This window comes from Oncorhynchus clarkii, chromosome 23 (genome assembly GCF_045791955.1).
Source record: "Oncorhynchus clarkii lewisi isolate Uvic-CL-2024 chromosome 23, UVic_Ocla_1.0, whole genome shotgun sequence".
NCBI lineage: Eukaryota > Metazoa > Chordata > Actinopteri > Salmoniformes > Salmonidae > Oncorhynchus > Oncorhynchus clarkii.
The window spans coordinates 62,219,911-62,240,500 of record NC_092169.1 but is presented as its reverse complement, the minus strand read 5'-3'; the positions used below and the strand labels follow the sequence as shown (position 1 = coordinate 62,240,500).

The window sequence follows — 20,590 nt, the reverse complement described above, 5'->3', positions numbered from 1 at the left end:
AGAGAGACTGAGCACAGAGGGTGTCTGTCTAATGAATAGTGATGAGGAGAGAGAGAGAGAATGTGTCTGTAATGAATAGTGATGAGGAGAGAGAGAGAGAGAGAGAGAGAGACTGAGCACAGAGGGTGTCTGTCTAATGAATAGTGATGAGGAGAGAGAGAGAATGTGTCTGTAATGAATAGTGATGAGGAGAGAGAGAGAGACTGAGCACACAGGGTGTATGTCTATTGAATAGTGATGAGGAGAGAGAGAGAGAGAGAGAGAGAGAAAGAGAGAGAGAATGTGTCTGTAATGAATAGTGATGAGAGAGAGACTGAGCACAGAGGGTGTCTGTCTGTAATGAATAGTGATGAGGAGAGAGAGAGAGAGGGTCCCAGGTACAGGACAGGACCAGAAAGAGAGAGTCCCAGGACAAGAGAGAGAGTCCCAGGTACAGGACAGGACCAGAGAGAGAGAGTCCCAGGACAGGACCAGAGAGAGAGAGTCCCAGGTACAGGACAGGACCAGAGAGAGAGAGTCCCAGGTACAGGACAGGACCAGAGAGAGAGAGTCCCAGGACAGGAGCAGAGAGAAGAAAGTCCCAGGACAGGACCAGAGAGAGAGAGTCCCAGGACAGGACCAGAGAGAGAGAGTACCAGGACAGGACCAGAGAGAGAGAGTCCCAGGACAGGACCAGAGAGAGAGAGTCCCAGGACAGGACCAGAGAGAGAGAGTCCCAGGTACAGGACAAGAGAGAGAGAGTCCCAGGTACAGGACAAGAGAGAGAGAGTCCCAGGTACAGGACAAGAGAGAGAGAGTCCCAGGTACAGGACAAGAGAGAGAGAGTCCCAGGTACAGGACAAGAGAGAGAGAGTCCCAGGTACAGGACAAGACCAGAGAGAGAGAGTCCCAGGTACAGGACAAGACCAGAGAGAGAGAGTCCCAGGACAGGACCAGAGAGAGAGAGTCCCAGGTACAGGACAAGAGAGAGAGAGAGTCCCAGGTACAGGACCAGAGAGAGAGAGTCCCAGGACAGGACCAGAGAGAGAGAGTCCCAGGTACAGGACAAGAGAGAGAGAGTCCCAGGTACAGGACAAGAGAGAGAGTCCCAGGTACAGGACAAGAGAGAGAGAGTCCCAGGTACAGGACAAGACCAGAGAGAGAGAGAGTCCCAGGTACAGGACAAGAGAGAGAGAGTCCCAGGTACAGGACAAGAGAGAGAGAGTCCCATGTACAGGACAAGAGAGAGAGAGTCCCAGGTACAGGACAAGAGAGAGAGAGTCCCAGGTACAGGACAAGAGAGAGAGAGTCCCAGGTATAGGACAAGAGAGAGAGAGTCCCAGGTACAGGACAAGAGAGAGAGAGTCCCAGGTACAGGACAAGACCAGAGAGAGAGAGAGTCCCAGGTACAGGACAAGAGAGAGAGAGTCCCAGGTACAGGACAAGAGAGAGAGAGTCCCAGGTACAGGACAAGAGAGAGAGAGTCCCAGGTACAGGACAAGAGAGAGAGAGTCCCAGGTACAGGACAAGAGAGAGAGAGTCCCAGGTACAGGACAAGAGAGAGAGAGTACCAGGTACAGGACAAGAGAGAGAGAGTCCCAGGTACAGGACAAGAGAGAGAGAGTCCCAGGTACAGGACAAGAGAGAGAGAGTCCCAGGTACAGGACAAGAGAGAGAGAGTCCCAGGTATAGGACAAGAGAGAGAGAGTCCCAGGTACAGGACAAGAGAGAGAGAGTCCCAGGTACAGGACAAGACCAGAGAGAGCGAGAGAGTCCAAGGACTCCAAACACTTCAGAGTGGAACAGGACTTCAGTAACCCCTGTCTCACCACTTCAGACTTCATTAACCTCTGTCTCACCACTTCAGACTTCAGTAACCCCTGTCTCACCACTTCAGACTTCAGTAACCCGTCTCACCACTTCAGACTTCAGTAACCCCTGTCTCACCACTTCAGACTTCAGTAACCCCTGTCTCACCACTTCAGAGTGGAACAGGACTTCAGTAACCCCTGTCTCTGTCTCACCACTTCAGACTTCAGTAACCTCTGTCTCACCACTTCAGACTTCAGTAACCCCTGTCTCACCACTTCAGACTTCAGTAACCCCTGTCTCACCACTTCAGAGTGGAACAGGACTTCAGTAACCCCTGTCTCACCACTTCAGACTTCAGTAACCCGTCTCACCACTTCAGACTTCAGTAACCCCTGTCTCACCACTTCAGAGTGGAACAGGACTTCAGTAACCCCTGTCTCACCACTTCAGACTTCAGTAACCCCTGTCTCACCACTTCAGACTTCAGTAACCTCTGTCTCACCACTTCAGACTTCAGTAACCCCTGTCTCACCACTTCAGACTTCAGTAACCCCTGTCTCACCACTTCAGAGTGGAACAGGACTTCAGTAACCCCTGTCTCACCACTTCAGACTTCAGTAACCTCTGTCTCACCACTTCAGACTTCAGTAACCCCTGTCTCACCACTTCAGACTTCAGTAACCCCTGTCTCACCACTTCAGACTGGACTATACAGAGCACAGCCCAGGGTTGGTTATCTATTGACTATATAGAGCACAGCCCAGGGTTGGTTATCTATTGACTATATAGAGCACAGCCCAGTGTTGGTTATCTATTGACTATATAGAGCACAGCCCAGTGTTGGTTATCTATTGACTATATAGAGCACAGCCCAGTGTTGGTTATCTATTGACTATATAGAACACAGCCCAGGGTTGGTTATCTATTGACTATATAGAGCACAGCCCAGTGTTGGTTATCTATTGACTGTATAGAGCACAGCCCAGGGTTGGTTATCTATTGACTATATAGAGCACAGCCTAGGGTTCAGTGTTGGTTATCTATTGACTATATAGAGCACAGCCCAGTGTTGGTTATCTATTGACTATATAGAGCACAGCCCAGTGTTGGTTATCTATTGACTATATAGAGCACAGCCCAGGGTTGGTTCGTTTCTTACCCGTCTTGGACAGGACTCCGTTCCCCTTGGCCACTCCTACGTACACCAGGACAGAGACGATGTCAGAGACCTCCCTGTGAAGGTTGGCTGTCCCAAAGTCCTGCTCCTGAGACGCTGCCACTCCTACAGGGAGAGAGGAGGAATTTTCAGCATGCTGTTGATGTGTATTCAAGGCTTCCGGAGATAATCTGACCTCTATCAGTAGACAATAAACTCAGAATAAACTATGTCTTGCTTTCATTTTAATTCCAGCATTCATGTTCTATTTCTGCTTTGTTAGGTTTCAATGAAACACATATTGATGGTGTAGCATTGACAGTGACCTGAGACCGGTTCACTGACAGTGACCTGAGACCCGTTCACCGACAGTGACCTGAGACCTGAGGCCCGTTCATTGACATTGACAGTGACCTGAGGCCCGTTCATTGACATTGACCTGAGGCCTGAGGCCCGTTCATTGACAGTGACCTGAGGCCTGAGGCCCGTTCATTGACAGTGACCTGAGGCCCCTTCATTGACAGTGACCTGAGGCCCGTTCATTGACAGTGACCTGAGGCCCGTTCATTGACAGTGACCTGAGGCCCGTTCATTGACAGTGACCTGAGGCCTGTTCATTGACAGTGACCTGAGAGCTGAGGCCCGTTCATTGACAGTGAGTGACCTGAGGCCCGTTCATTGACAGTGACAGTGACCTGAGGCCCGTTCATTGACAGTGACCTGAGAGCTGAGGCCCGTTCATTGACAGTGACAGTGACCTGAGGCCGTTCATTGACAGTGACCTGAGGCCCGTTCATTGACAGTGACCTGAGGCCCGTTCATTGACAGTGACCTGAGGCCTGTTCACTGACAGTGACCTGAGGCCCGTTCATTGACATTGACAGTGACCTGAGGCCCGTTCATTGACAGTGACCTGAGACCTGAGGCCTGTTCATTGACTGTGACCTGAGGCCTGTTCATTGACTGTGACCTGAGGCCTGTTCATTGACAGTGACCTGAGGCCTGTTCATTGACAGTGACCTGAGGCCTGTTCATTGACAGTGACCTGAGGCCTGTTCATTGACTGTGACCTGAGGCCTGTTCATTGACTGTGACCTGAGGCCTGCTCATTGACAGTGACCTGAGGCCTGGTCGATGTTAAATGAACGCTCGTACCATAAGCACAGCAGAGGCGTGGTCCGAGGTCTGGGCGTACGAAGAAGCTGGGCAGATGAGAGGCCAGGTTGAGGTTCCCTTCAGGGTCACAATACTCAGGCAGGGGCAGATTCCTCATCAGGTCATCATACCTAGACAAGACAAGACCAGACCAGACCAGACAGACGACACACAGAGAGAAAACAGCGAGAGAGAGCGTTATACAGCTGGATCTACTTGACCTACAAGACAGTGTTACATAGCTGGATCTACTAGACAGTGTTCTATAGCTGGATCTACTGGATCTACTAGACAGTGTTACATAGCTGGATCTACTGGATCTACTAGACAGTGTTACATAGCTGGATCTACTAGACAGGGTTATATAGCTGGATCTACTGGATCTACTAGACAGTGTTACATAGCTGGATCTACTAGACAGTGTTATATAGCTGGATCTACTAGACAGTGTTATATAGCTGGATCTACTAGACAGTGTTATATAGCTGGATCTACTAGACAGTGTTATATAGCTGGATCTACTAGACAGTGTTATATAGCTGGATCTACTAGACAGTGTGATATAGCTGGATCTACTAGACAGTGTTATATAGCTGGATCTACTAGACAGTGTTATATAGCTGGCTCTACTAGACAGTGTTATATAGCTGGATCTACTGGATCTACTAGACAGTGTTATATAGCTGGATCTACTAGACAGTGTTATATAGCTGGACCCACTGGACCTACTAGACAGTGTTATATAGCTGGACCTACTGGATCTACTAGACAGTGTGTTATAGCTGGATCTACTAGACAGTGTTATATAGCTGGATCTACTGGATCTACTAGACAGTGTTATATAGCTGGACCTACTGGATCTACTAGACAGAGTTATATAGCTGGACCTACTGGATCTACTTGACAGTGTTATATAGCTGGACCTACTGGATCTACTAGACAGTGTTATATAGCTGGACCTACTGGATCTACTAGACAGTGTTATATAGCTGGATCTACTAGACGGTGTTATATAGCTGGATCTACTAGACAGTGTTATATAGCTGGATCTACTAGACAGTGTGATATAGCTGGATCTACTAGACAGTGTTATATAGCTGGATCTACTAGACAGTGTGATATAGCTGGATCTACTAGACAGTGTTATATAGCTGGATCTACTAGACAGTGTGATATAGCTGGATCTACTAGACAGTGTGATATAGCTGGATCTACTAGACAGTGTTATATAGCCGGATCTACTAGACAGGGTTATATAGCTGGATCTACTGGATCTACTAGACAGGGTTATATAGCTGGATCTACTGGATCTACTAGACAGTGTTATATAGCTGGATCTACTAGACAGTGTTATATAGCTGGATCTACTAGACAGTGTTATATAGCTGGATCTACTAGACAGTGTTACATAGCTGGATCTACTAGACAGTGTTATATAGCTGGATCTACTAGACAGTGTTATATAGCTGGATCTACTAGACAGTGTTATATAGCTGGATCTACTAGACAGTGTTATATAGCTGGATCTACTAGACAGTGTTATATAGCTGGATCTACTAGACAGTGTTATATAGCTGGATCTACTAGACAGTGTTATATAGCTGGATCTACTGGATCTACTAGACAGTGTTATATAGTTGGATCTACTGGATCTACTAGACAGTGTTATATAGCTGGATCTACGAGACAGTGTGATATAGCTGGATCTACTAGACAGTGTTATATAGCTGGATCTACTAGACAGTGTTATATAGCTGGATCTACTAGACAGTGTTATATAGCTGGATCTACTAGACAGGGTTATATAGCTGGATCTACTGGATCTACTAGACAGTGTTATATAGCTGGATCTACTAGACAGTGTTATATAGCTGGATCTACTAGACAGTGTTATATAGCTGGATCTACTAGACAGTGTTATATAGCTGGATCTACTGGATCTACTAGACAGTGTTATATAGCTGGATCTACTGGATCTACTAGACAGGGTTATATAGCTGGATCTACTGGATCTACTAGACAGTGTTATATAGCTGGATCTACTAGACAGTGTGATATAGCTGGATCTACTAGACAGTGTTATATAGCTGGATCTACTAGACAGTGTTATATAGCTGGATCTACTAGACAGTGTTATATAGCTGGCTCTACTAGACAGTGTTATATAGCTGGATCTACTGGATCTACTAGACAGTGTTATATAGCTGGATCTACTGGATCTACTAGACAGTGTTATATAGCTGGATCTACTAGACAGTGTTATATAGCTGGCTCTACTAGACAGTGTTATATAGCTGGACCTACTGGATCTACTAGACAGTGTTATATAGCTGGACCTACTGGATCTACTAGACAGTGTGTTATAGCTGGATCTACTAGACAGTGTTATATAGCTGGATCTACTAGACAGTGTTATATAGCTGGACCTACTGGACAGTGTTATATAGCTGGATCTACTAGACAGTGTTATATAGCTGGATCTACTAGACAGTGTTATATAGCTGGATCTACTAGACAGTGTTATATAGCTGGCTCTACTAGACAGTGTGATATAGCTGGATCTACTAGACAGTGTGATATAGCTGGATCTACTAGACAGTGTGATATAGCTGGATCTACTAGACAGTGTGATATAGCTGGATCTACTAGACAGTGTGACATAGCTGGATCTACTAGACAGAGTTATATAGCTGGATCTACTGGACCTACTAGAAAGTGTTATACAGCTGGATCTACTGGATCTACTAGACAGTGTTATATAGCTGGATCTACTAGACAGTGTTATATAGCTGGACCTACTGGATCTACAAGACAGTGTTATATAGCTGGATCTACTAGACAGTGTTGTATAGCTGGATCTACTAGACAGTGTTATATAGCTGGATCTACTAGACAGTGTGACATAGCTGGATCTACTAGACAGAGTTATATAGCTGGATCTACTGGACCTACTAGAAAGTGTTATACAGCTGGATCTACTGGATCTACTAGACAGTGTTATATAGCTGGATCTACTAGACAGTGTTATATAGCTGGACCTACTGGATCTACAAGACAGTGTTATATAGCTGGATCTACTAGACAGTGTTGTATAGCTGGATCTACTAGACAGTGTTATATAGCTGGATCTACTGGACCTACTAGACAGTGTTATATAGCTGGATCTACTAGATTTAATAGACAGTGTTATATTGCTGGATCTACTGGACCTACTGCCCAGACAAACCAGTAGACTGTGGAGAATCCCCATGACTATGATGTGTGCTTGGCTATGATGAGTTGGCCTAGGCCTACCTGGAAGGCATCAGGGCCATGAACTCCTCTCCTGATGGCCAGTCCTTCAGCCTGTACACCACGGTGTCTCCGTCTTTAGACTTGGGTCTCTCTGAGAGTGGGGGAGAGAACACAGGGGACAACACAGGAGACTTTAGTAAGAGTATAGATAGGGAAAGATGCTTTCCTGTAAACATTGACATAATCAATGCATTGGTATTATAACTAATATACAACAACATACACTGCTTTCTTCAGGAAAATGTCAAGTCCAAGATGGACAAAGGGGGCGTTGTTGGGGCTGTGTTTTCTGGACCTAAGGAAGGCGTTTGATACTGTTAACCATCAGGTTTTCATCACATAATTGTCCAAGTTAAACTTTCCCCCGATGCCTTGAGATGGATGAAATCATACCTTGAAGGCAGAACTCAGTGTGTCAGAGTGAGCAATGAGCTGTCGCCCATTCTTAGCTATGATGTGGGCGTCATCCCCACAGCATGATGCTGCCACCACCATGCTTCACCGTAGGGATGGTGCCATGTTTTCTCCAGACGTGACCCATGGCATTCAGGCCAAGGATTTCAATTTTGGATCCACCAGACCAGAGAATCTTGTTTGTCATGGTCTGAGAGTCCTTGAGGTGCCTTTTTAGAAAACTCCAAGCGGGCTGTCATGTGCCTTTTAATGAGGAGTGGCTTCCATCTGGCCACTCTACCATAAAGGCCTGATTGGTGGAGTGCTGCAGAGATAGTTGTCCTTCTGGAAGCTTCTCCCATCTCTACAGAGGAACTCTGGAGCTCTGTCAGAGTGACCATCGGGTTCTTGGTCACCTCCCTGACCAAGGCCCTTCTCCCCCGATTGCTCAGTTTGTCTGGGCAGCCAGGTCTAGGGAGAGTCTTGGTGGTTCCAAACTTCTCCAATTTAAGAATGATGCCACTGTGTTCTTGGGGAACTTCAATGCTGCAGAATCTTTCTTTTTTGGTACCCTACCCCAGATCTGTGCAATGTGTGTCATACTGTCTCGGAGCTCTACGGACAATTCCTTCAACCTCATGGCCTGGTTTTTGCTCAGACATGCACTGTCAACTGTGGGACCTTATATAGACAGGTGTGTGTGCCTTGCCAAATCATGTCCAATCAATTGAATTTACCACATGTACTGTGGCAAAGGGTCTGAATACTTACGTAAATAAGTTATATATATTTTTTTTTAATTAGCAACATTTTCTAAAAACCTGTTTTCACTTCGTCATTATGGGGTATTGTGTACAGAATTTTTAATCCAGTTTAGAATAAATCTAACGTAACAAAATGTGTAAATGCACTGTATATCAAGAATGGTCCACTACCCAGAGGACATCAGGCCAACTTGACAACGGTGGGAAGCATTGGATTCAACACTGGCCAGCATCCCTGTGGAACGCTTTCGACACCTTGTAGAGTCCATGACCCGACGAACTGAGACTGTTCTGAGGGCAAAAGGGGGTTCAACTCAATATTAGGAAGGTGTTCCTAATGTTTGGTATACTCCGGGTAGACACTTAGTGTTTGGTATACTCCGGGTCGACACTTAGTGTTTGGTATACTCCGGGTCGACACTTAGTGTTTGGTATACTCCGGGTCGACACTTAGTGTTTGGTATACTCCGGGTCGACACTTAGTGTTTGGTATTCTCCGGGTCGACACTTAGTGTTTGGTATACTCCGGGTCGACACTTAGTGTTTGGTATACTCCGGGTCGACACTTAGTGTTTGGTATACTCCGGGTCGACACTTAGTGTTTGGTATACTCCGGGTAGACACTTAGTGTACAAAACATTAAGAACACCTTAATAGAGTTGGACAGGAGCTCTTAATGTTTTGAATACTCAGTGTATATCATCAATATACTTAATTACTAATAATATGAATACTCTATACTATCATTATCAATAACCTGATAAATGATGAAGACTACTCACTGGTGAGGTCCTGGATCAATAACCTGATAAGTGATGAAGGCTACTCACTGGTGAGGTCCTCGAAGCCGTCCCAGAACTCGTTGATTCCAGAGTTCGAGACAAGTCCATCTTTACAGTTCAGCAGGTCTCCCTGATGGTCAGCAAACTCCAGGTTGAAGCTGTCCGCCTTCCATAGAGCTGCATTCAGAGGCTTATGGAGCCCAGTCACCAGGACAGGCTGGAGAAGACAAGACAGTACAGTAGTTGTTGTTGTTATAACGTTGAAATCGTCACACATCAGGATAAAAAAAATTACAAAATGAGAAAAAATAAGAAACCCGCAGACTGCTCTTGCTACTATCACTGCTCTTTAACCTCTCTTGGGTAGTGATACTAGCAGTGATACTATCCAGGGCAGTGATACTAGCCAGTATATACTAGCAGTATTTTCACGTCCGGATGAAAAGCGTGCCCAAAGTAAACTGCCTGTTACTCAGGCCCAGAAGCTAGGATATGCATATATTTTGGATAGAAAACACTCCAAAGTTTCTAAAACTGTTCAAATTATGTCTGTGAGTATAACAGAACTGATATGGCAGGCGAAACCCCGAGGACAAACCATCCCCCCCCCCAAAAAAAATGTCAGCTTACCACTGTTTTCAATGGCTGTGACTTTTATGATAAGGCGATATCCTCTCAGTTCGCAGTTCCTAGGGCTTCCACTAGATCTCAACAGTCTTTAGAGTTTCAGGCTGTTTTTTGGAAAAATGAGCCAAAAATACTACTTTTTCTAGGTGGCTCCCATTTTGGCTGTAGTGTTTCCAAGCGTGTGGAAGAGTGAGAGCGTTCTTTGGTGTTTTGGTATTTTTCTCCGGTAAAGACAATAACGATTCTCCGTCTTAAATGTTATAGTTTATTTACATATTAAGGTACCTAAGGTTTGATTATAAACGTTGTGTGACTTGTTTGGAAAAGTTTATTAGTAACGTTTGGGATTCATTTTGAATGCATTTTGATGGAGGGAAACTGGGTGGACTATTGACTGAAGCGCGCCAGCTAAACCGAGTTTTTATGGATATAAAGAAGGAAATTATCGAACAAAAGGACCATTTGTGATGTAACTGGGACCTTTTGGAGTGCCAACAGAAGAAGATCTTCAAAGGTAAGGCATTAATTATACCGCTATTTCTGCCTTTCGTGGCGCACCTGCCTGGTTGAAATATGTTTTTCATGCGGGGCGCTGTCCTCAGATAATCACATGGTGTGCTTTCGCCGTAAAGCCGGAGGGATTAACAAGAAGTTAAGCTTTATTTTGATGTATTACACTTGTGATTTTATGAAAGTTAAATATTTATAATTCTGTAGTTTGAATTTCGCGATCTGCAATTTCACCGGATATTGGCCAGGCCACGTAAAGCTCTGACGAAGGCTGTGAGGCCGACACGTAAAGCTCAGACGGAGGCTATGAGGCTGACACGTAAAGCTCTGACGAAGGCTGTGAGGCCGACACGTAAAGCTCAGACGGAGGCTGTGAGGCTGACACGTAAAGCTCTGACGAAGGCTGTGAGGCCGACACGTAAAGCTCAGACGGAGGCTGTGAGGCTGACACGTAAAGCTCTGACGGAGGCTGTGAGGCCGACACGTAAAGCTTATTAACTGTTATGGGCAGGTGGGACGGTAGCGTCAGCCTCACAGCCTCCGTCTGAGCTTTACGTGTCAGCCTCACAGCCTTCGTCAGAGCTTTACGTGTCAGCCTCACAGCCTTCGTCAGAGCTTTACGTGTCGGCCTCCCAGCCTTCGTCAGAGCTTTACGTGTCGGCCTCCCAGCCTTCGTCAGAGCTTTACGTGTCGGCCTCGCAGCCTTCGTCAGAGCTTTACGTGTCGGCCTCGCAGCCTTCGTCAGAGCTTTACGTGTCGGCCTCGCAGCCTTCGTCAGAGCTTTACGTGTCGGCCTCGCAGCCTTCGTCAGAGCTTTACGTGTCGGCCTCACAGCCTACGTCAGAGATTTACGTGTCGGCCTCCCAGCCTCCGTCAGAGATTTAATTGTTGGCCTCACAGCCTACGTCTGAGCTTTGATAGTGATACTATCCAGGGCAGTGATACTATCCAGGGCAGTGATACTATCCAGAGCAGTGATACTATCCAGGGCAGTGATACTATCCAGGGCAGTGATACTATCCAGGGCAGTGATACTACCCAGGGCAGTGATACTACCCAGGGCAGTGATACTACCCAGGGCAGTGATACTACCCAGGGCAGTGATACTATCCAGAGCAGTGATACTAGCCAGGGCAGTGATACTAGCAGTGATACTAGCCAGAGCAGTGATACTATCCAGGGCAGTGATACTATCCAGGGCAGTGATACTATCCAGGGCAGTGATACTATCCAGAGCAGTAATACTAGCCAGAGCAGTGATAATATCCAGGGCAGTGATACTAGCCAGAGTAGTGATACTAGCAGTGATACTAGCCAGAGTAGTGATACTATCCAAAGTAGTGATACTAGCCAGAGCAGTGATACTATCCAGGGCAGTGATACTATCCAGAGTAGTGATACTAGCAGTGATACTATCCAGGGCAGTGATACTATCCAGAGCAGTGATACTATCCAGGGCAGTGATACTATCCAGGGCAGTGATACTAGCAGTGATACTATCCAGAGTAGTGATACTATCCTGGGCAGTTATACTATTCAGAGTAGTGATACTATCCTGGGCAGTTATACTATTCAGAGTAGTGATACTATCCAGGGCAGTGATACTATCCAGAGTAGTGATACTATCCTGGGCAGTTATACTATTCAGGGCAGTGATACTAGCCAGAGTAGTGATACTAGCAGTGATACTAGCCAGAGTAGTGATACTATCCAAAGTAGTGATACTATCCAGGGCAGTGATACTAGCCAGGGCAGTGATACTAGCCAGGGCAGTGATACTAGCCAGAGCAGTGATACTATTCAGGGCAGTGATACTAGCCAGAGTAGTGATACTATCCAGGGCAGTGATACTATCCAGGGCAGTGATACAATCCAGGGCAGTGATACAATCCAGGGCAGTGATACAATCCAGGGCAGTGATACTATCCAGGGCAGTGATACTAGCAGTGATACTATCCAGGGCAGTGATACTAGCAGTGATACTATCCAGGGCAGTGATACTATCCAGAATAGTGATACTATCCAGGGCAGTGATACTATCCAGAGCAGTGATACTAGGACAGGACTGCCGCTCTCTCTCTCTACAGCTTTACGTGTCGGCCTGGCAGCCTTCGTCAGAGCTTTACGTGTCGGCCTCTCAGCCTCCGTCTGAGCTTTACGTGTCGGCCTCCCAGCCTTCGTCAGAGCTTTACGTGTCGGCCTCTCAGCCTCCGTCTGAGCTTTACGTGTCGGCCTCCCAGCCTCCGTCAGAGATTTAATTGTTGGCCTCACAGCCTACGTCAGAGCTTTGTGTGATACTATCCAGGGCAGTGATACTATCCAGAGGAGTTACACTATCCAGGGCAGTGATACTATCCAGGGCAGTGATACTATCCAGGGCAGTGATACTATCCAGAGCAGTGATACTATCCAGGGCAGTGATACTAGCCAGAGTAGTGATACTAGCAGTGATACTATCCAGAGAATTGATACTATCCAGGGCAGTGATACTAGCCAGAGTAGTGATACTAGCAGTGATACTATCCAGAGAATTGATACTATCCAGGGCAGTGATACTATCCAGGGCAGTGACACCAGCCAGAGCAGTGATACTATCCAGGGCAGTGATACTATCCAGAGCAGTGATACTATCCAGGGCAGTGATACTATCCAGTGATACTAGCAGTGATACTATCCAGAGTAGTGATACTATCCAGAGTAGTGATACTATACAGGGCAGTGATACTATTCAGGGCAGTGATACTAGCAGTGATACTAGCCAGAGTAGTGATACTATCCAGAGTAGTGATACTAGCCAGAGCAGTGATACTAGCCAGGGCAGTGATACTAGCAGTGATACTAACCAGGGCAGTGATACTAGCAGTGATACTATCCAGGGCAGTGATACTATCCAGGGCAGTGATACTAGCAGTGATACTAGCCAGAGTAGTGATACTATCCAGGGCAGTGATACTATCCAGAATAGTGATACTATCCAGGGCAGTGATACTATCCAGAGCAGTGATACTAGGACAGGACTGCCGCTCTCTCTCTACAGCCCGGTGGTCTCCACCGCCGCTCTCTCTCTACAGCCCGGTGGTCTCCACCGCCGCTCTCTCTCTACAGCCCGGTGGTCTCCACCGCCGCTCTCTCTCTACAGCCCGGTGGTCTCCACCGCCGCTCTCTCTCTACAGCCCGGTGGTCTCCACCGCCGCTCTCTCTCTCTACAGCCCGGTGGTCTCCACCGCCGCTCTCTCTACAGCCCGGTGGTCTCCACCTCCGCTCTCTCTACAGCCCGGTGGTCTCCACCGCCGCTCTCTCTCTACGGCCCGGTGGTCTCCACCGCCGCTCTCTCTCTCTACGGCCCGGTGGTCTCCACCGCCGCTCTCTCTACAGCCCGGTGGTCTCCACCGCCGCTCTCTCTACAGCCCGGTGGTCTCCACCGCCGCTCTCTCTACAGCCCGGTGGTCTCCACCTCCGCTCTCTCTACAGCCCGGTGGTCTCCACCGCCGCTCTCTCTACAGCCCGGTGGTCTCCACCGCCGCTCTCTCTACAGCCCGGTGGTCTCCACCGCCGCTCTCTCTACAGCCCGGTGGTCTCCACCGCCGCTCTCTCTACAGCCCGGTGGTCTCCACCACCGCTCTCTCTCTCTACAGCCCGGTGGTCTCCACCGCCGCTCTCTCTCTACAGCCCGGTGGTCTCCACCGCCGCTCTCTCTTTACAGCCCGGTGGTCTCCACCGCCGCTCTCTCTTTACAGCCCGGTGGTCTCCACCGCCGCTCTCTCTCTACAGCCCGGTCAGAGACAAAGCAACAACAAATATTGCACACAGTGGTGCAGTAGGACCCAAATATTCACCATGGACTGTATCTCCACTTCTCCACCAACTAAAAGCACTGGAGATGAAGCTAGTGAATGAGGAAACATCTGAAGGGAGGAACTAGAGACTGACTGACCTGTCCCTGTCTCCAACACTCTCTGAACAGCTTCCAGTTGCCAGGGTGTCGATGGTCTTTCAGCCAGAGCAGTCTGCGATCATACAACCAGCAGTGGGGGATGTCAGCATGGAGCTGCAGGGCCTTCTCTAGCTGAGGCTTGGGTTCAGGAAGCTCTTCTGTCCCCGTCCCAGGCTTAGGACCTGTCCCCGTCCCAGGGTTAGGACCTGTCCCAGTCCCAGGGTTAGGACCTGTCCCAGGGTTAGGACCTGTCCCAGTCCCAGGGTTAGGACCTGTCCCAGGGTTAGGACCAGTCCCAGGGTTAGGACCAGTCCCAGGGTTAGGACCTGTCCCAGGGTTAGGACCTGTCCCAGGGTTAGGACCTGTCCCAGGGTTAGGACCTGTCCCAGTCCCAGGCTGCTTCTTCCTCTCGATCCTCTCCGTCTTCACCTCCCTGTCCTCTGTAGTGGTGGTGGTGGCCTCCAGCTTCAGACTCAGCTTGGCTCCTCGGCTGGCAGGAATTTTGTTCTCCACCACGGACGCGATGATGTCATCCAGGATGTTGGGCATGCTACGGCCGCTCTTCCCCATCTGGAGAGGAGAGATACAGCATCAGGGCATGTGAATCAGTATGTTGAAATAATACCGTGTTATTCCCTCCATACAGCATCAGAACATGAGAATCAGTATGTTGAAATAATACCGTGTTATTCCCTCCATACAGCATCAGAACATGAGAATCAGTATGTTGAAATAATACCATGTTATTCCCTCCATACAGCATCAGAACATGAGAATCAGTATGTTGAAATAATACTGTGTTATTCCCTCCATACAGCATCAGAACATGAGAATCAGTATGTTGAAATAATACCGTGTTATTCCCTCCATACAGCATCAGAACATGAGAATCAGTATGTTGAAATAATACTGTGTTATTCCCTCCATACAGCATCAGAACATGATAATCAGTATGTTGAAATAATACCGTGTTATTCCCTCCATACAGCATCAGGGCATGTGAATCAGTATGTTGAAATAATACCGTGTTATTCCCTCCATACAGCATCAGAACATGAGAATCAGTATGTTGAAATAATACCGTGTTATTCCCTCCATACAGCATCAGAACATGAGAATCAGTATGTTGAAATAATACCGTGTTATTCCCTCCATACAGCATCAGAGCATGAGAATCAGTATGTTGAAATAATACCGTGTTATTCCCTCCACACAGCATCAGAACATGAGAATCAGTATGTTGAAATAATACCGTGTTATTCCCTCCATACAGCATCAGAACATGAGAATCAGTATGTTGAAATAATACCGTGTTATTCCCTCCATACAGCATCAGAACATGAGAATCAGTATGTTGAAATAATACCGTGTTATTCCCTCCATACAGCATCAGGGCATGTGAATCAGTATGTTGAAATAATACCGTGTTATTCCCTCCATACAGCATCAGAACATGAGAATCAGTATGTTGAAATAATACTGTGTTATTCCCTCCATACAGCATCAGAACATGAGAATCAGTATGTTGAAATAATACCGTGTTATTCCCTCCATACAGCATCAGAACATGAGAATCAGTATGTTGAAATAATACCGTGTTATTCCCTCCATACAGCATCAGAACATGAGAATCAGTATGTTGAAATAATACTGTGTTATTCCCTCCATACAGCATCAGAACATGATAATCAGTATGTTGAAATAATACCGTGTTATTCCCTCCATACAGCAAGATAATGGTGGACTGGGTGTGTGTCTCTCTGTCCCGGGCCACGTACCTGTGCTGCGGTGGAGTATACAGGAGCGAAGGCCATGCCAGCATCAGTAGAGCCCAGACGTAGTTTCCCAGCGGTGGTCGTCAGGAGGTCTCTTAGAGTAGAGCCCTGTTCTGTGATGTTAGACACCAGGCTAGACGCTTTACAGTGGAGAGACTCCAGGCTACTGACCTTCTCCTCCTTGCCCACCTTACCCAGAGGAGACTCCTTGTTTTCTACACCAGAGACAAGACATATCAGTTACAATTCATCATCACACCAGTAACAACTAACCTCTAGAGATATCTGGTATTTATCATCATCATCGCACCAGTAACAACTAACCTCTAGAGATATCTAGTATTTATCATCATCATCATCGCACCAGTAACAACTAACCTCTAGAGATATCTGGTATTTATCATCATCATCACACCAGTAACAACTAACCTCTAGAGATATCTGGTATTTATCATCATCATCACACCAGTAACAACTAACCTCTAGACATATCTAGTATTTATCATCATCATCATCACACCAGTAACAACTAACCTCTAGAGATATCTGGTATTTATCATCATCATCACACCAGTAACAACTAACCTCTAGAGATATCTGGTATTTATCATCATCATCATCACACCAGTAACAACTAACCCTAAACCCTGAGCCCTAAACAGGAGGGTTGGAACGCTGCTGTATAACTACAGTCATACTGAACCCTAAACAGGAGGGTTGGAACGCTGCTGTATAACTACAGTCATACTGAGCCCTAAACAGGAGGGTTGGAACGCTGCTGTATAACTGCAGTCATACTGAGCCCTAAACAGGAGGGTTGGAACGCTGCTGTATAACTACAGTCATACTGAACCCTAAACAGGACGGTTGGAACGCTGCTGTATAACTACAGTCATACTGAGCCCTAAACAGGAGGTTTGGAACGCTGCTGTATAACTACAGTCATACTGAGCCCTAAACAGGAGGGTTGGAACGCTGTTGTATAACTACAGTCATACTGAGCCCTAAACAGGAGGGTTGGAACACTGCTGTATAACTACAGTCATACTGAGCCCTAAACAGGAGGGTTGGAATGCTGCTGTATAACTACAGTCATACTGAGCCCTAAACAGGAGGGTTGGAACGCTGCTGTATAACTGCAGTCATACTGAACCCTAAACAGGAGGGTTGGAACGCTGCTGTATAACTACAGTCATACTGAACCCTAAACAGGAGGTTTGGAACGCTGCTGTATAACTACAGTCATACTGAGCCCTAAACAGGAGGGTTGGAACGCTGCTGTATAACTACAGTCATACTGAACCCTAAACAGGAGGGTTGGAACGCTGCTGTATAACTACAGTCATACTGAACCCTAAACAGGAGGGTTGGAACGCTGCTGTATAACTACAGTCATACTGAGCCCTAAACAGGAGGGTTGGAACGCTGCTGTATAACTACAGTCATACTGAACCCTAAACAGGAGGGTTGGAACGCTGCTGTATAACTACAGTCATACTGAGCCCTAAACAGGAGGGTTGGAACGCTGCTGTATAACTACAGTCATACTGAGCCCTAAACAGGAGGGTTGGAACGCTGCTGTATAACTACAATCATACTGAACCCTAAACAGGAGGGTTGGAACGCTGCTGTATAACTACAGTCATACTGAACCCTAAACAGGAGGGTTGGAACGCTGCTGGCAGCCAGACAAGAACACAAACTAGACACACACTTAGAGGAAAGTTCTCAGCGGGCCGGGCTAACAGTCAGATTGACCAGCAGACAGAGTGCGCTACCGTGATGTACCTTTCTTGTCTTCCCGTGACTTCTGTTCAGTCAGGTCAGCCAGGAAGTGGAGAGGGCTCTGGGACTCCGGGGGAGTCAGTTTGGAGTCAGAGGAGGTGTCCGAGGCAGGGCTGGAGCCTCCGTTAGTCTCAGCTTTACCCTGGATGGGGTTCAGCTGCCCAGTCTCTGTCTTCACGTTACATAGAGAGATCTTGTTGCTGTGGTTTAACACGTTCTGGAGAACCTGACCAGGAGAGACAGGTCAACAACAACACGTCACAGACTACACAGGTCAACAACAACACATCACAGACTACACAGGTCAACAACAACACGTCACAGACTACACAGGTCAACAACAACACGTCACAGACTACACAGGTCAACAACAACACATCACAGACACACTGTTCAACAGACTACACCGAGCTCTAACTAGTCTACATTACTGAGCTAACAGACAGAGCTCTAACTAGTCTACATCACTGAGCTAACAGACAGAGCTCTAACTAGTCTACATCACTGAGCTAACAGACAGAGCTCTAACTAGTCTACATCACTGAGCTAACAGACAGAGCTCTAACTAGTTTACATCACTGAGCTAACAGACAGAGCTCTAACTAGTCTACATTACTGAGCTAACAGACAGAGGTCTAACTAGTCTATATTACTGAGCTAACAGACAGAGGTCTAACTAGTCTATATTACTGAGCTAACAGACAGAGCTCTAACTAGTCTACATTACTGAGCTAACAGACAGAGCTCTAACTAGTCTATATTACTGAGCTAACAGACAGAGCTCTAACTAGTCTACATTACTGAGCTAACAGACCGAGCTCTAACTGGTCTATATTACTGAGCTAACAGACAGAGCTCTAACTAGTCTATATTACTGAGCTAACAGACAGAGCTCTAACTAGTCTATATTACTGAGCTAACAGACAGAGCTCTAACTGGTCTATATTACTGAGCTAACAGAGGTCTAACTAGTCTATATTACTGAGCTAACAGAGGTCTAACTAGTCTATATAACTGAGCTAACAGACAGAGCTCTAGATTCCAGAGCAGGACAGAGGATGGGTTTGGCAGTACTAGATTTGGCAGTACTGGGTTTGGCAGTACTGGGTTTGGGTTTGGCAATACTGGGTTTGGCAGTACTGGGTTTGGCAATACTGGGTTTGGCAGTACTGTGGTTGGCAGTACTGGGTTTGGGTTTGGCAGTACTGGGGTTGGCAGTACTGGGTTTGGCAGTACTGGGTTTGGCAGTACTGGGGTTGGCAGTACTGGGGTTGGCAGTACTGGGGTTGGCAGTACTGGGGTTGGCAGTACTGGGTTTGGCAGTACTGGGTTTGGCAGTACTGGGTTTGGCAATACTGGGGTTGGCAGTACTGGGGTTGGCAGTACTGGAAACCTTGAATGTGCATCCCAAATACCACCTTACTCCCATGTAGTGAATATGTTGCAATAGGGCTCTGGTCAACAGTAGTGCACTATATAGGGAATAGGGTTCTATAGGGCCCTGGTCTATAGTAGTGCACTATATAGGGAATAGGGTTCTATAGAGCTCTGGTCAACAGTAGTGTATTATATAGGGAATAGGGTTCTATAGAGCCCTGGTCTAAAGTAGTGAATTATATAGGGAATAGGGTTCCATAGAGCTCTGGTCTAAAGTAGTGCACTATGTAGGGAATAGGGTGCCATAGGGCCCTGGTCTAAAGTAGTGCACTATGTAGGGAATAGGGTTCCATAGTGCACTACTTTAGACCAGGGCCCTATGTAGGGGATAGGGTTCCACTTGGGAAGCAGCAGAAACAGAGCAGCAGCAGTGTATCTCCATACCTGAGAGACTCCGTTGGTAGCAGGCAGCTTGCTGAGTAGAGGGTTGTGTTTCCCAGTACAGACACAGGGAGACCTGATGCTGTACTTCTCCCTGAACAGATGCATGGCGCTCACCACCTCTGTCAGAACTGCACAACAGACCACTGGTCATTAGTACACACTTCTGTCAGCATGTTAGACCTACACAGTGTTACTGTCAGAGGAGAACAATGTAATGGAGTACTGTCTTGTGTTTTACTTTAACTCTGTGTTGTAATGGAGTCCTGTCTTGTACTTTAACTCTGTGTTGTAATGGAGTCCTGTCTTGAGTTGTACTTTAACTCTCTTTTGTAATGGAGTCCTGTCTTGAGTTGTAGTTTAACTCTGTGTTGTAATGGAGTCCTGTCTTGAGTTGTACTTTAACTCTGTGTTGTAATGGAGTCCTGTCTTGTCTTGTAGTTTAACTCTGTGTTGTAATGGAGTCCTGTCTTGTCTTGTAGTTTAACTCTGTGTTGTAATGGAGTCCTGTCTTGTGTTTTACTTTAACTCTGTGTTGTAATGGAGTCCTGTCTTGAGTTGTACTTTAACTCTGTGTTGTAATGGAGTCCTGTCTTGAGTTGTACTTTAACTCTGTGTTGTAATGGAGTCCTGTCTTGTCTTGTAGTTTAACTCTGTGTTGTAATGGAGTCCTGTCTTGAGTTGTACTTTAACTCTGTGTTGTAATGGAGTCCTGTCTTGAGTTGTAGTTTAACTCTGTGTTGTAATGGAGTCCTGTCTTGAGTTGTACTTTAACTCTGTGTTGTAATGGAGTCCTGTCTTGTCTT

General features: G+C 46.7%; 1 protein-coding gene across 1 annotated transcript in view; it reads right to left on the bottom strand.

The window, feature by feature from the left end:
• LOC139381221 (probable JmjC domain-containing histone demethylation protein 2C) overlaps positions 1 to 20,590 on the bottom strand; it is a 235,668-nt gene that overhangs the window by 32,116 nt on the left and 182,962 nt on the right. Inside the window, exons 17-24 of the mRNA XM_071124680.1 lie at positions 19,788 to 19,915; positions 17,970 to 18,192; positions 16,185 to 16,396; positions 14,407 to 14,976; positions 9,384 to 9,552; positions 7,397 to 7,487; positions 4,103 to 4,233; positions 2,951 to 3,073 (exon numbers count right to left, since the gene is read on the bottom strand). Coding sequence (XP_070980781.1) covers positions 2,951 to 3,073; positions 4,103 to 4,233; positions 7,397 to 7,487; positions 9,384 to 9,552; positions 14,407 to 14,976; positions 16,185 to 16,396; positions 17,970 to 18,192; positions 19,788 to 19,915 — 1,647 coding nt within the window. The remainder of the gene's footprint in view (positions 1 to 2,950; positions 3,074 to 4,102; positions 4,234 to 7,396; positions 7,488 to 9,383; positions 9,553 to 14,406; positions 14,977 to 16,184; positions 16,397 to 17,969; positions 18,193 to 19,787; positions 19,916 to 20,590) is intronic.